Source organism: Phlebotomus papatasi, chromosome 3 (genome assembly GCF_024763615.1).
Source record: "Phlebotomus papatasi isolate M1 chromosome 3, Ppap_2.1, whole genome shotgun sequence".
Classification (NCBI taxonomy): domain Eukaryota; kingdom Metazoa; phylum Arthropoda; class Insecta; order Diptera; family Psychodidae; genus Phlebotomus; species Phlebotomus papatasi.
Window position 1 is genome coordinate 19,781,823 of NC_077224.1, and position 13,261 is coordinate 19,795,083.

Sequence of the window (13,261 nt, forward strand, 5' to 3'; positions counted from 1 at the left end):
AAAGAAAGATTCGTCAGAGAAAAATCCATGGAAACTCGCGGAAATTTCTTATTAGACGGTCCTATACAGAGTTCCGCAAACGTCCATGGAACGCTAGGAAGAAATTTAGCGTCAAATTGGTCAAATTCCATCTCGGAAGCTTACGCGGATTTTGAGCGGTAAAATCCAAGGAATTCCACGCGGATTTATAGCGATAAAATCAGCGGACATGGCAGAAAAGGCTGCTGGAAATCCAGTGGAATCGCTGCGGCCGTTGGCTATAGGGATGAGGGTGAAATGCATAGGGAATTTAGCCCTTGTTTTACAAAAATAACAAAAGTAAAACATTTTGCGTTTTTTTATTATTTTATAATATTTAATTGCAAAAAAAAAAGATAATTTTTAATTTCTGAAGCTGTTTAATCGCCCAGATGTGTAGATTATTTGAAAATTTATTAATTTTTTTTTAAGTAAATTTAAATCTTAAAATACACACTAAATCTTAAAAAAATCACAAAATTCATTAAGCACTCAAAACCAAAGGCGATATTAACAAAGCCTTAACAGCTGAATGTTGAAACGAAGAGTAACTTCAGTTGAACCTCAGATTAGCGTTAATCTAGAGTTAAAATTAAGCTAGGTTTAAATATTTTTTCGTATGCAGAAACGTCGAATAGTGATTTGGTGTAAGCTGTTTTTGTCATACGGCAACCCCATATTTTGGCTTTTCTGGCATGCCAGAAAATGTCAATTCATGAATAATGTTTTCGTTCGATTTAGCAAGATTCCACGGCTTTTTCTCGTTATTTGGTAATCTTGAACCACCAGACTTGCTAAAAATTCTCTAAAATAAAATAGGAATCAATATTGTGGATGTGAAAGAATGTGCATGTTTTCTGGGTGCAAAAAAGCGCGACTCCGCGACAACTACTTCAGTGGCGTGGCGACTCATTGAAGTTGCATATGGTGGATTTCTTTTTATTTCAGGCAAGAAGCTGTAAATAGAATGAAAGCCTTATTTCTTTTTATTAAATCCACTAAAGTGCAGATTGTATCAATTTGGTATCATGTAACAGTATTTTCGAGCAAGAATTTACGAATAGATGTGGACAGGTTTATTCCATCTTTAAGCCAAAAATTATACTTCCGAAATCGGGGGTCTAATTTTTGGCTTAAACGTTAATCCACTGACTGTTTAAATTTATTCTATTTCTCGTTCAAACATTAGAAAACGGTGGATCATCCTCGAATTATCTTTATACTTCGATTCAACATTCAGCCGTAAAAGTTTAATAATAATAATAAATCTCAAAATTGAGATATTCCCCTGTAATTTTGCAGGAGCGATATTCTTATAAGGATTTTTTTCGTTTCCTAAATTTTTTGTTATCCTTTTATTTTTTTATTTTTAGAAATACTTTTTATTGATAAGAAGAACAGAATTGCATTCCTGTGAAAAAATATAATAATTAAATAACTTATTAATAATTAATGTTATAAAAATTATTATGTTGATGCGTTTCATCGGTTTCTCTTATTTTAAGAGACTCATAAGTGACCTCGACGAATTTGCAAAGAAGAAGAAGAAAACTTGTTTTGCGTCACAAATTTCGTCTAATTTTTGCGTGAAAAACAGTGAAAATTCTCTGAAAATTCTTCCAAATTCTTAGTGAAGTGGTAGCTGAAGATACCATGGATCTGTTCAGGAAGATTCTTGGCCTCAATGCTCCCCAGGAAGACCAAAATGACAAGGGGTAAGATTGTTTTGTTTCGCAGTCTCAAAATTGAGGAACTTTCTGGGATGTTTGCTCTCTGCTCCAGGAAGAAGAAACCCCTTCGGGATGACTTCCGGAAGCCCATTTGGTTTGAGGAGAACGAGACGGACGATGAGCTGTTTGACAATGGAAAGTTCTTTGGGCCTCACATCTTTGCCAATTCCACGGAACTTGAGAAGCACTTTGAGAGGCATGTTCAGGAATTGCTGAAGTCTTTTGAGGATTTTGAGGCTGCAGATCCCACCAAGGAGGATTTTGGGAGGTTTCCGTCGATTTGGAGTACATTGGAATCCAAAGGGATTGATAGGGACTTGGACAGTGAGGTTAATGCTGGGAAAATGAAAGCAATTCTCGATGGAGTGACTTCTAAGGCTCCTGCTCCGAAGACGCCGCAGAAGAAGCGCCTGACTGACGAAGAGACAATTATGGCGAGGATCCATGGGACTGAGGAGAAGGAGGAGGAAACGAGGAAACCCACCAGGCCAAGGTACGTGCCCAAAATGACACCAATGCATCCCAATTTTGAATCTTCAGTGCCCATTCCCGGAGCCAAAATCTTTGGGCAGAGCATCATGACGGAGACTGTCCGGAAACCCGATGGGGTAAGTTTATTCCCTTTTTATTCCCCAAAAAATATTCCTTTGCTAGCAATCTCGAAACTTCCAGACTGTGGAGTCCAGGAGAGTCGTGAGAGATCTGGATGGGAATGTCAAGACCACAATCTCAAGGACAGTCGATGGGGAGACCAAAACCGTGACGACCTTCAATGGGAAGGAGCAGGAGGGAGAGAAATTGGCTCGTGACAAGGAAGCATCTGCCCTGGATAGCAATCTGTACGTGTCTCCCAGCGGCTACACTTTGCCCAGGAATCTCTGGTGACTGCGAGATTCCGGGTTACTTCCCAGCCTCCTGGCTAGTACATCAAGTAGATGACTTTTTGCTTGCCCCAAGAATGAATTTTTGAGTGTGATAGGCTGCTGACAGTATCAGCGTTGCTGCGTGATTGAAATAAAGAGAATTTCCTTCCCTAGAAAAATCGTTTTTTTACTCAATTAACCCATTAACGACTTGGTTGTAAATCCATTAATTATTTTACATTTCTTATTTGTAAACAAAAATTTAAAAATTCTAGGTTATCTTGAAACTAACCTCAAAAATCGGAGACATCCGAGAATTATTCTCTTATTTCTAGTTAAAAGGTCCTAAGAGATTGAGGTTATGCACACCTAACCTCAAAAATGAAGGTTAATCTTCGAAACTCTTAATAATAAATTTGAAATTTTTTTTATCCTTTTTATCCAAATAGATTAATACAAAAAGTCTTAGGTTATCTTGAGTCTAACCTAAAAAATCAGACACATACAGTAGACTCTCGCTCAATCGGCTCTTTTTCAATCGGGCGGAAAATTTTGTTGACAATTTTCACGTTTAATTATGAAGCTAATTCGCTCAAATTCGCTGTAGTTCTTCCTATTTTATCGTGATTCTTTATAATTGGGCGTTTTTTGTGGAATTTACAAAGGCTTTGACGCCCAAATCTTTCGATAAATCGGATCACATTTCGCCGCAAATGGCCAATTGAGAGAGAGTCTACTGTATTGAACACAATTCTCTTACAGTGATCGCTTCATTATTCGGATAATTGGGAGACAATATGACAGATGTTCGTTTCATAATCCGGATGGTTTTTTTTTGAATTTGTTCAACGTTTCGAAAATATAATACATTTTTTTTGTAGAATTAGAATAAAAGTTTTAAAGAAGATTGAAAAGACATAATTTGAGAATATCTATGCTATTATAATTCATTTATTAAACAAAAAACATCATAGGATAATTCATTTTTATTGCTGTAACCTCAAAAATATTTAAGATGTAACCGTCGAGAACTCGTCCAGATTACGCCGAGCCGGATTAGAGAGCGGACACTGTATTTTACTAAAAGGTTCTTAAAGAGTTTAAAGACTAAAATAAGGAGGTTGATTTAAAAGATTTATAGGTTAACTTAAGCCGTTTTGAGCGACATAATATTTCAATATCAGCGTGATAATTTTTTTTTTTTAAATTTTAAATGGTTCAAATTCTAACCTTAAAACCTCAAAACCTTAAAACAAATTATTAATTCTTTATTATTTTTTAAATTGGTAAAAAGAAGTCTACAATTTTTCAAAAATAAAACTAACAAAAAATTACTCGAACCTTTTTATATTATTTTTTGTGTGGATTGATTTTTTATAACCTCAAAATCCTGGATGACCTTTGAACATTCAGGAAGAAGCACATAAATATGATATTAATTCATCCAGAATACGATTTTTTTTTCAACATAACCCCGCAATTGACATTTTAATCTTAAAAACGATGTTCGAATTTGAGAGATTAAAATTTGAGAGACTCTGTTGTATCTGATAGGAAATTCTTAAATCGTTCAAAAGCCTTCAATATTTTTTTTTTCCAAACAAAAAAGGCAACTCTGAAAAATTGTAAATGATGAAATCAGTAAAGTTTTTGAGGTTAGAAGTCAATTCATTTAAAATGTAATGAACTTACAGTAGACTCTCTCAAAATCGGGTATTTGGGACCAAAATGTCACCCGAATTAGAGAGAAATTCGGGCTACAAATTGTTTGAAATGCAACGATTTTTTATTCATCTACATACATATATTGAGTTTACATACTCATATTTATGGTAAATTTCATTAAAACCCCTGAATAATGTAAAAACACATCAGAACTAAGACAACCTAGGGTAAATTAAGCTAATTCAAAACCTGCTCCAAATGGAAATTTTCGCTACTCCAAATGGAAACGTCATTGTTTTCATGATAAATACATTACTAAATTATTATAGTTATATATTTTCTATATCACAGTTTCATTATTTAGTTAATTTTGCTCCAAATAAAGCGAAAATCCATTCATATTCACAAATTTTGATTTGTTAATTTCTCAGAAAAATTAAAAGTGTACCTTTTCACCATCGAATTTTTCATCGATCGACCATGTTTTCCAATGAAAAACACAATGAGGTGACTATGTTGTTTATCCGTTTTGTTTAACATTTGTGTCATATTTCTGGATAATTTTAGTTAAATTAAGTGCTAATCTTTGTTGTTAACGGTACGTGAAATTTTCAAATGAAATAATTACCTATTTCGTGAACAAAAAGGGTTTTCTGAAGTGTCTGCAAATGCTTTAATAGGAAACCCCGGAAATATCATTTTTTTGGAGAGATTTTCTTATTGGTTTAGATGGGAAAGGAGAAAAGACCAGGAATAAGTAAAAATCCTGCACTCAAGAGCAACTTAATAAAATTTTGGAAGCCTTTCGTCTCGGTTTCACTCACCGAGAAAAATTTGGATGGTATTTTCTACAAATCGTGTCTTTAAATTCTACTATCTCAAAAGATAGTAGAAAATACCATCCTCCATAGAAACTTTCCTTTAGAATCTACCATCTTGACATTTTAAAATTTACTATCCTATGGATAGTAAATTCTAACAGCCGGATGGTAAAATTTACTATCCTCATTTAGATTTTACCTTGACCTCTCTTAGATTCTAATATCCGGGAAGTAAATTTTACTGGCCGCATATTAGATGTTAAAATTTAACTGGAAGACAGTAAATTTTAACGGAGGATAGTAATTTGGATTGAAATTATCATCCAAGCCAGTAAAATTTGCCATCCTGCTGTTAGAATGTCATTTTGGAATATCGTGTGTGCCGATGCAACGGTTCCCGATATGCTTTGAATACATTATAGGAGTTCGTGGCGCAGCTGGAAGATGCTGGACTGTCATCACAAAGGTCGCGTGTTCAAATCTCGGCGCAGTCGTCAATTTTCACGCACCAAAATGGCTTGAAATACAGAGAATGTCATCCAGGAAGGGCCCCCAAGCCCTCAAACAATGGCCAAAAAGCAATGAAAATAAGGAAAAATAAATTTTTCCGACATTTTTCATTCTAATATCCGGCTAGTAAAATTTACTATCCTGCCAGTAAAATTTACCATCCGGCTAGTAAAATCTAACATCCGGGGATATTAGAATTTACCATCCGGCTATTAGAATTTACTATCCATGCAATAGATTCTACAATTTTTGACAGTCCAATTTAATATCGCGTTTGCTGGGTGACTTTTTTACTATCCGGCCATTAGAATTTTGTATGGAGGATGGTAAATTTTACCATCCACATTTTTCTCGGTGCTTATACACTGTTTGTCTCCAATTAGAAACTTTCCCTTGTTTCCATTTGCATTAATATGTTTCCAATAGAAACATTTTACGCTCGCGTATTTTTCTTCTATTTAAGAAGTGTTCAAATTATATCTAAAGAATTTTCACTAAACAGTAACATTCTAGAAGAGTCAAGGAGCAAATTTATGTAATTCTCTTCAGAAAAAAATTGAATTTAATGTGTTGAATCTTCTGTCAAAGTTAAACCGCCCGGAAATGGTTTTGAATTAGGACATTTACCCTATGGCAAATTTGGGCATATTTGCTTCATTTGATAATCATAATCAAACTTTAAAATTTCAACAAGCTTTTTTTCAAATTTAACTGCTGCCCGAATTAATGCCGAACTTAAAAGAGTCGAATTAGCGAGAGTCTACTGTATTACAATAGGAATAGGTATACAGTGGACGGACTCTCTCAAATTCGGGCATTTGGGACCGAAATGTCACCCAAATTAGAGAAAAATTCTGGTGTCAAACTGTTTAAAATGCAGCGATATTTTGTTCATCTGCATACTCTTATTAAGTTTACGTACTCATATTTATTGTAAATCTCATGAAAACCCATTAATAATGCAAAATCATACCACAATTACGATCAACTATGTCAAATTTGAGCATATTTGCTTTATTCCAAAAACTTAAAAAAAAAATGTCAACAAATTGTTTTCAAATTTAATTGCCATCCGAATTAAAAAGGAGCCTGATCTTAAAAGAGTCGAATTAGCGAGAGTCTACTACTGTATTACATACCTAATTTTTAAGGTTATGTGTATTATAACCTAAAATTAAAAACAAATTTATTTTCTTACTGTGTTATCACACTTGCACATTAAAATTTTAATATGATTCACATTAATTGTCGCTGGGGAGAGTCCAATCCAAATGTGTAATTTGTGTATTTGAATCATTTTATATTCAAAATTTGTTCTATTTGTTGATAAAAAATTTTATTTATTTATTTATTTTTTTATTTTTTAATGTGAAAAATATTTATGCTTTAGGTAAATTAAACTTATTTTTGCAGGCCCAGTCCACTTCTTTATCAATAAATAGAAAAACCCCAAATATTAAGTGACTCAAAGACACAAATTACATATTTGGACGCTCACAAGCGACAATTAATGTGAATCACATTAAAATTTTAATGTGCAAGTGTGATACCGTTAGTCTTCTCCTAACCTAACTCTTTTCGATTTTTACGTTGGAGGTGGATAAATTAAAAATAAAGTTTCCACGTGAATTATTTTTCAATAAAATCTAAAAAGCAGGGAAAGCGCTTCTCAGAAAATAAATTTTAATAGTAAAAATTTTAATTCAGGGAGCTGAAGGGTTAATCGGGTTAATTTCCGTTAATTCAAAATCTCCTTGAAAAAAATTGCTGCTAACTTCACACTGTGAAAACAAAGAAGAAGAAGAAAAGTAGTGATTTTGCAGAAAATTCGATTGATTTGTTTTGCTTTGGTTTTTGGTGAATTACTTAGAGATTTGTGAGAATTGTGAGTGAAAATTGGACTCCAAGATGACAATAGTGTCCAAGGTAAGCAATCCTGTGGGAAAATCTTGGGAATTTTGAGGATTTCTTGGGAAACGACAGTCCTAAAGGGTAGTCTTTTGTTCCTTTCCGGACACCACCAAAAAAACCAGATGGATGTCGATGTGAATCGTGGGGAGGGCTTCCGGTCGTATTACATACAAAAGATCGAGGAGTTGCAGCTCGTGGTGGCGGAGAAGAGTCAGAATTTGAGGAGATTGCAGGCCCAGAGGAATGAATTGAATGCAAAAGGTGAGGTTATGTTGCTTGAGGCTTTGAATTGGGTTTAAAAGGGGCTGTTTTTTGGTAGTCCGGATGCTAAGGGAAGAGTTGCAGTTGCTGCAGGAGCAGGGGAGTTATGTGGGGGAGGTGGTGAAACCGATGGACAAGAAGAAAGTCCTGGTTAAGGTGCATCCGGAAGGGAAATTCGTGGTGGACATTGACAAGAATATTGACATCAATGATGTCACTCCAAATTGCCGTGTAGCTCTCCGGAATGAGAGTTATACGCTCCACAAGATTCTGCCGAATAAAGTGGACCCATTGGTGTCACTGATGATGGTGGAGAAGGTGCCGGATTCCACGTATGAGATGGTTGGTGGCTTGGACAAGCAGATCAAGGAGATTAAGGAGGTTATTGAGCTTCCGGTGAAGCATCCGGAGTTGTTTGATGCCCTGGGAATAGCTCAGCCGAAGGGAGTGTTGCTGTATGGACCTCCAGGGACGGGAAAAACCCTCCTGGCCAGAGCTGTGGCTCATCATACGGAGTGCACCTTCATCCGGGTTTCTGGATCAGAGCTCGTGCAGAAGTTCATTGGCGAGGGTTCCCGGATGGTTAGGGAGTTGTTCGTGATGGCCAGGGAACATGCTCCTTCGATCATTTTCATGGATGAAATTGATTCAATTGGATCCTCGAGGATTGAGTCCGGAAGTGGAGGAGACTCCGAAGTGCAGCGCACGATGCTTGAGCTCCTCAATCAGTTGGATGGATTTGAAGCCACGAAGAACATCAAAGTGATTATGGCTACGAATCGGATTGATATTTTGGATCCTGCTCTCTTGCGTCCTGGACGCATTGACCGGAAGATTGAATTCCCGCCACCAAATGAGGAAGCTCGACTGGACATCCTCAAGATCCACTCGCGCAAGATGAACCTCACCCGAGGGATCAATCTCAGGAAGATTGCTGAGCTGATGCCTGGAGCTTCCGGAGCCGAAGTCAAGGGAGTCTGCACGGAGGCTGGAATGTACGCCCTGAGGGAGAGACGTGTCCATGTGACTCAAGAGGACTTTGAGATGGCCGTGGCCAAGGTGATGCAGAAGGATTCGGAGAAGAATATGTCCATCAAGAAGCTCTGGAAGTAGACCTGGCAAGAAATCTCTCCTCAAAATTTTGTTTATTCAAAGAGAAATAAAATCTTAAATTAAGATTTCAACAATAATTTCTTTTGGTTGGAGCTCTTCACCACTAGAGTGCAGCATCGGTAAGTTTGCTGTCAGTCAAGATGTTTCAAGTGTATGGGGACCAAAATCGAATCGCCAGTGACGTAGTACTTTTTTACCCGACTGCTACAGTGTTTGACAACTCAAATTTGTCAAATATTTGTAATAGAAAAATATGAATCGAATAATTTTGCAAAGATTAATTAATTTTCTTCATAAATGAAAATATATTTATTGTTGCTCGGTTAACACTTGGAAGGACCCTAGTGGCAGCCGCTGCCAATTTAGTTTTCAATTTAATTTTTTATAGTCAAGAATATATCAATTCGCCTGGAGGTCCGATTGAATGCGTGCAGAATTTATCTGGCTATTTTTTCGTTATAAATTTTTTAATAAAAATTAAATATTAATGTAAATATATTGCAAAAACAAAAAACTGCACTCGGAAGGACCAAGTAGCAGTTGCTGCCATATGCATTTTATATGGGAGTTTTACGTTCTGCAGATGTAATTTTCTTGATTGTTAGTGTATAAAAGCCTTAAAAGAACAAATTGAAAGTGTTTTTGCAAATTATTGAGAAGAATTATGGGAAATATTGAATTGGGAAATATGAAGAATTTTGGGAATTATTCAATTTTTCTCTTACTTCCCAAAGCTAAAAATCCATTTTGTTAAGCGAAGTTAATAGAAAATAGTTAATAGTATTAACTATTGTTCATAAAGTAGAATTTTTGCTTTGAAAAATAAGAGAAAAATTGAAACATTCAAAGGCTGCCGCATCCAAAGGCACACCACTTTCCCTGACGCCATGATTCTGATAAAGATGAAAACATCGAATGGTTAAAAATCTTTAGATACAGTACCCAAGGAGATGAAATTTCTGATTCAGACACCAGAAAAGAACTGACTAAAGCTCCGAATGTTAAAATATAATTCAAAATATCAAAATATTATGTAAAATCCGATAAGTGGCAGCGGCTGCCACTTGGTCCTTCCGTGACACTTTTAGTTAGGGTTCTACGAAGTGTTAATGAACTAGAAATAAGTATCATATGATAAATTTAGATTAAAAAAAACACCTTTTTACTAAGATGACCACATTGGGTATGATATTAAAATTTCCTAGGATAAAATATCGTCCATTATGCCATTAACTCTTTCCGGACCACAACATATCCAGCGAACGAATTCCAGTAAAACTCACTTTATTGTAACTCTTAGTGGTCAAATAGGGTCGGAGGAACGTCTGTTCGACAGGGAACCCCTATTGACACTTTTGTCAAAAAATGTTGAAAATTATTTAACCCTCTAACGCCTCTAACGGTGTTTTCTTTAATATTCAAAAAAAGTAGTTAAATAATTTTGTCTAGGGTAATTAATGGCCCACTGAACTCAAAAATACCATCAATTCTTCACTATCTCTTTCCGTTTGGGGCTAGGTGAGAAAAGGTAAAGACCGCCTCCAGGCGGTCATATCGGTTTAAGGCATAAAAAGACTGAAATATTTTAATTGAAAAATAGTGAACAAATAGTAAAAAAAAATAAATTTAAAACGTTTTTTATAGATGAATGTTGTATGATTTATCTAAGAAATGATAATTTTTTAGGAAAAAACGTTTATAATTTTTAAATTTTTCTTCTTTTTCAATTTCGTTTAATTCGCAGAAATCGTCCATTTTACTCATTCTGAACAGTCTTCGTGTAATCTCAATTGTTTTTCATGATTAATATATTGCAAAATAATAATATAATATATTTTACTAGAACAACCAAAACAATTAAATAAAAAAATCGGTAATTTTTGAATATTTTACCCTTGAACCGATAAGACCGCCCACAGGCGGTCTTCCTTTTTTTCTTCTAAAACTCTTACTTCAAGTTTTTTCACACTTATCAATTGAAATATACAAACTAGAAGAACATATCTTTCAGAAAGTAACACTCTTACTACAGTTATATTACTTTAAAACAATCTTTTTTTGCACTTGAAAACGCAAAATGTCGCGAGCGACATTTTGTTGTTTTTTCTCTGACCTGTCATACAAAACTGAAGATTGTAAGCAAACGAAAGGTCAAAATGAGTTCAGCTTCAGAAAATAAGTTAGTAAGACTACAACTGAAGACACTGGTAGATATTTCAACTTCAAATAAGTAATATTATCGCAGTAAATGCGATTTATAGAATGACCGCCTGGAGGCGGTCTTACCCGTTAGAGGGTTAAAGGTCACTGAATTCAAATTCTTTACATTAATACATTACAAACTCTATTAAATTAAGAGTAGCTATTCAAGAAGACAAATTGGTAACCAGAATTCAAATTAGGAAAGAAGAAGAAGGCATATTTCAAAAAATTCGACGGGAAGTCAAATTTAATCTTCGAAATGAAACGATTTTTGAAAATTATTCACTGTTTTTCGAAAATTATCTATACGAAGTCATGTGTCTGTGCGAGTAGTATGGGATCTTGATCGAAAGGTGAGCAATAATCTGAAGAAATTTGATTTGTGATTATGGAGGTAGGGGAATCCTTTGCAGCGTTTTAGCTTAGTTTTGATGTAGGAATTTAAAATATTTTTTGCAAGTTCACAGATATTTCCTGTATAATAAATATTTCAGATCAAAAGTGAAAATAAATTCAATTTTTCACATTAATGATTGAATCTTAATATTTTTTATATTTCTATTTCTATTGCTCGAACTCAAAGAGAGAGCTGTGAAATATATTTTTAAACACAAACTTTTTGGAACAAAAAGCTACATAATTTCAAGATAGTTATCATTATTCGGTATTTTCAGGAATAATTTTTAAATTTCATGGATCATATAGTGAAAATGATACCAATTTTAAATAAGGGATTCTGAGATTCCATTTGATTCCAATGATTCCAATTGATTCTAGTGATTCTGTATGGATTCCATTTGATCTGATCAGTGAGTGATTCCATGGATTCTAGCGGAAAAATGTGTCGGTATTCCATAATTGAGTAACCCCTTGATTTCAATAAAAATTTCTTTTAGTTGGAGCTCTTCACCACTAGAGTGCAGCATCGGTAAGTTTGCTGTCAGTGCTGTCAGTTGAGTTGGGATTGTTTTTATTGTCGCGGCACCGATTTTCACGAGTTTCAGCTATTTTCTCTCAGTTTTCCGCCAATATCCCTGTGGGAAATTCCAGCTAAACCATGGCTGAGTATTTAGCGTCGATTTTTGGGACGGAAAAAGACAAGTAAGTGGGTGGAAAAAGCCAATATGTGTTCTGGAAGCTTTGACAGTTTTGTTCCGGGGGAATCCTTTCAGGGTAAACTGCTCCTTTTACTTCAAAATTGGGGCCTGTCGTCATGGGGATCGGTGCTCGAGGATCCACAACAAGCCAACCTTCTCACAGACTGTGCTCCTGCAGAATCTCTACGTGAATCCGCAGAATTCAGCGAAATCCGCCGATGGGAGTCACTGTGAGTTGAACATAACCTCACTTTTTGTTTTACTTTTTTTTCTAAAAATTTCTGTTTTTGTGACTTCCGGGGGCAGTGGTGGCCAATGTGTCGGATGAAGAGATGCAGGAGCACTATGACAACTTCTTCGAGGACGTCTTTGTGGAGTGCGAGGACAAGTACGGGGAGATTGAGGAGATGAATGTCTGCGACAATTTGGGTGATCACCTTGTCGGCAATGTTTACATCAAATTCCGCCGCGAGGAGGATGCCGAGCGTGCAGCTAAGGATCTCAACAATCGCTGGTTCGGCGGACGTCCGGTTTATGCTGAGCTGTCTCCTGTGACGGACTTCCGGGAGGCATGCTGTCGTCAGTACGAAATGGGCGAATGCACCCGATCTGGCTTCTGCAATTTCATGCATCTCAAGCCAATCTCCCGAGAGCTCCGGCGGTACCTGTACTCGAGGCGTCGGGGGCGCTCTAGGTCCCGCTCAAAGTCTCCCCGTGGCAGCCGTCGCGAGAGATCCAGGGAGAGGCGTCGGTCACGCAGTAGGGACCGCGATGGCCGCAAGGGGCGCTACTGAGTTGGCTGGAAGAGGCAGTTTCTTGAATTCTCCCTTTATACTCCTCGACTTTCATCCATTACTTCTGTATATCACTGGATTTGTGTAAGAAAAATTGCCTCCTCCACATTTGACTTTGTCTTTATTTTTTTTCCCCTTCCCTCGAAGCCCCATTCGCCCCATTCCATCTTTCCGGACAGAGAGAAACTAATCAAATCACTCAAATGATGATTTTCTGAGCCTTTTCACTCGCCACAGAGGCGATAAATCTCTCTCAATGATCAAAGAATCAGCCCT

The 13,261-nt window shown here is 36.2% G+C and overlaps 3 protein-coding genes across 3 annotated transcripts; all 3 read left to right on the forward strand.

Moving 5' to 3' along the window:
• Positions 1 to 1,515: 1,515 nt before the first annotated feature.
• LOC129806842 (uncharacterized) lies at positions 1,516 to 2,790 on the forward strand. Its single transcript, XM_055855632.1, has 3 exons — positions 1,516 to 1,733; positions 1,801 to 2,356; positions 2,421 to 2,790. Exons 1-3 carry the CDS (start codon positions 1,672 to 1,674, stop codon positions 2,631 to 2,633), a joined length of 831 nt encoding a protein of 276 aa, XP_055711607.1. The 5' UTR covers positions 1,516 to 1,671; the 3' UTR covers positions 2,634 to 2,790.
• Positions 2,791 to 7,390: 4,600 nt separating this feature from the next.
• LOC129806843 (26S proteasome regulatory subunit 8) lies at positions 7,391 to 8,963 on the forward strand. The gene is made up of 3 exons (XM_055855633.1): positions 7,391 to 7,533; positions 7,641 to 7,779; positions 7,838 to 8,963. Exons 1-3 carry the CDS (start codon positions 7,516 to 7,518, stop codon positions 8,890 to 8,892), a joined length of 1,212 nt encoding a protein of 403 aa, XP_055711608.1. The 5' UTR covers positions 7,391 to 7,515; the 3' UTR covers positions 8,893 to 8,963.
• A 3,044-nt stretch (positions 8,964 to 12,007) lies between these two features.
• On the forward strand, positions 12,008 to 13,093 carry LOC129806844 (splicing factor U2af 38 kDa subunit). Its single transcript, XM_055855634.1, has 3 exons — positions 12,008 to 12,195; positions 12,267 to 12,421; positions 12,498 to 13,093. Exons 1-3 carry the CDS (start codon positions 12,152 to 12,154, stop codon positions 12,983 to 12,985), a joined length of 687 nt encoding a protein of 228 aa, XP_055711609.1. The 5' UTR covers positions 12,008 to 12,151; the 3' UTR covers positions 12,986 to 13,093.
• The last annotated feature ends 168 nt before the right edge of the window (positions 13,094 to 13,261 follow it).

Excerpts from the sequence above, each read along its gene's own strand:
- LOC129806842 (XM_055855632.1), top strand. The coding sequence starts at position 1,672 with ATGGATCTGTTCAGGAAGATTCTTGGCCTCAATGCTCCCCAGGAAGAC. Across the intron at positions 1,734-1,800 it reads GAAGACCAAAATGACAAGGG|GAAGAAGAAACCCCTTCGGG; the intron begins GTAAGATTGTTT and ends TCTCTGCTCCAG. Across the intron at positions 2,357-2,420 it reads CTGTCCGGAAACCCGATGGG|ACTGTGGAGTCCAGGAGAGT; the intron begins GTAAGTTTATTC and ends CGAAACTTCCAG.
- LOC129806844 (XM_055855634.1), top strand. The coding sequence starts at position 12,152 with ATGGCTGAGTATTTAGCGTCGATTTTTGGGACGGAAAAAGACAA. Across the intron at positions 12,196-12,266 it reads TTTGGGACGGAAAAAGACAA|GGTAAACTGCTCCTTTTACT; the intron begins GTAAGTGGGTGG and ends GAATCCTTTCAG. Across the intron at positions 12,422-12,497 it reads ATCCGCCGATGGGAGTCACT|TGGTGGCCAATGTGTCGGAT; the intron begins GTGAGTTGAACA and ends TTCCGGGGGCAG.
- LOC129806843 (XM_055855633.1), top strand. Across the intron at positions 7,780-7,837 it reads GAATGAATTGAATGCAAAAG|TCCGGATGCTAAGGGAAGAG; the intron begins GTGAGGTTATGT and ends GTTTTTTGGTAG.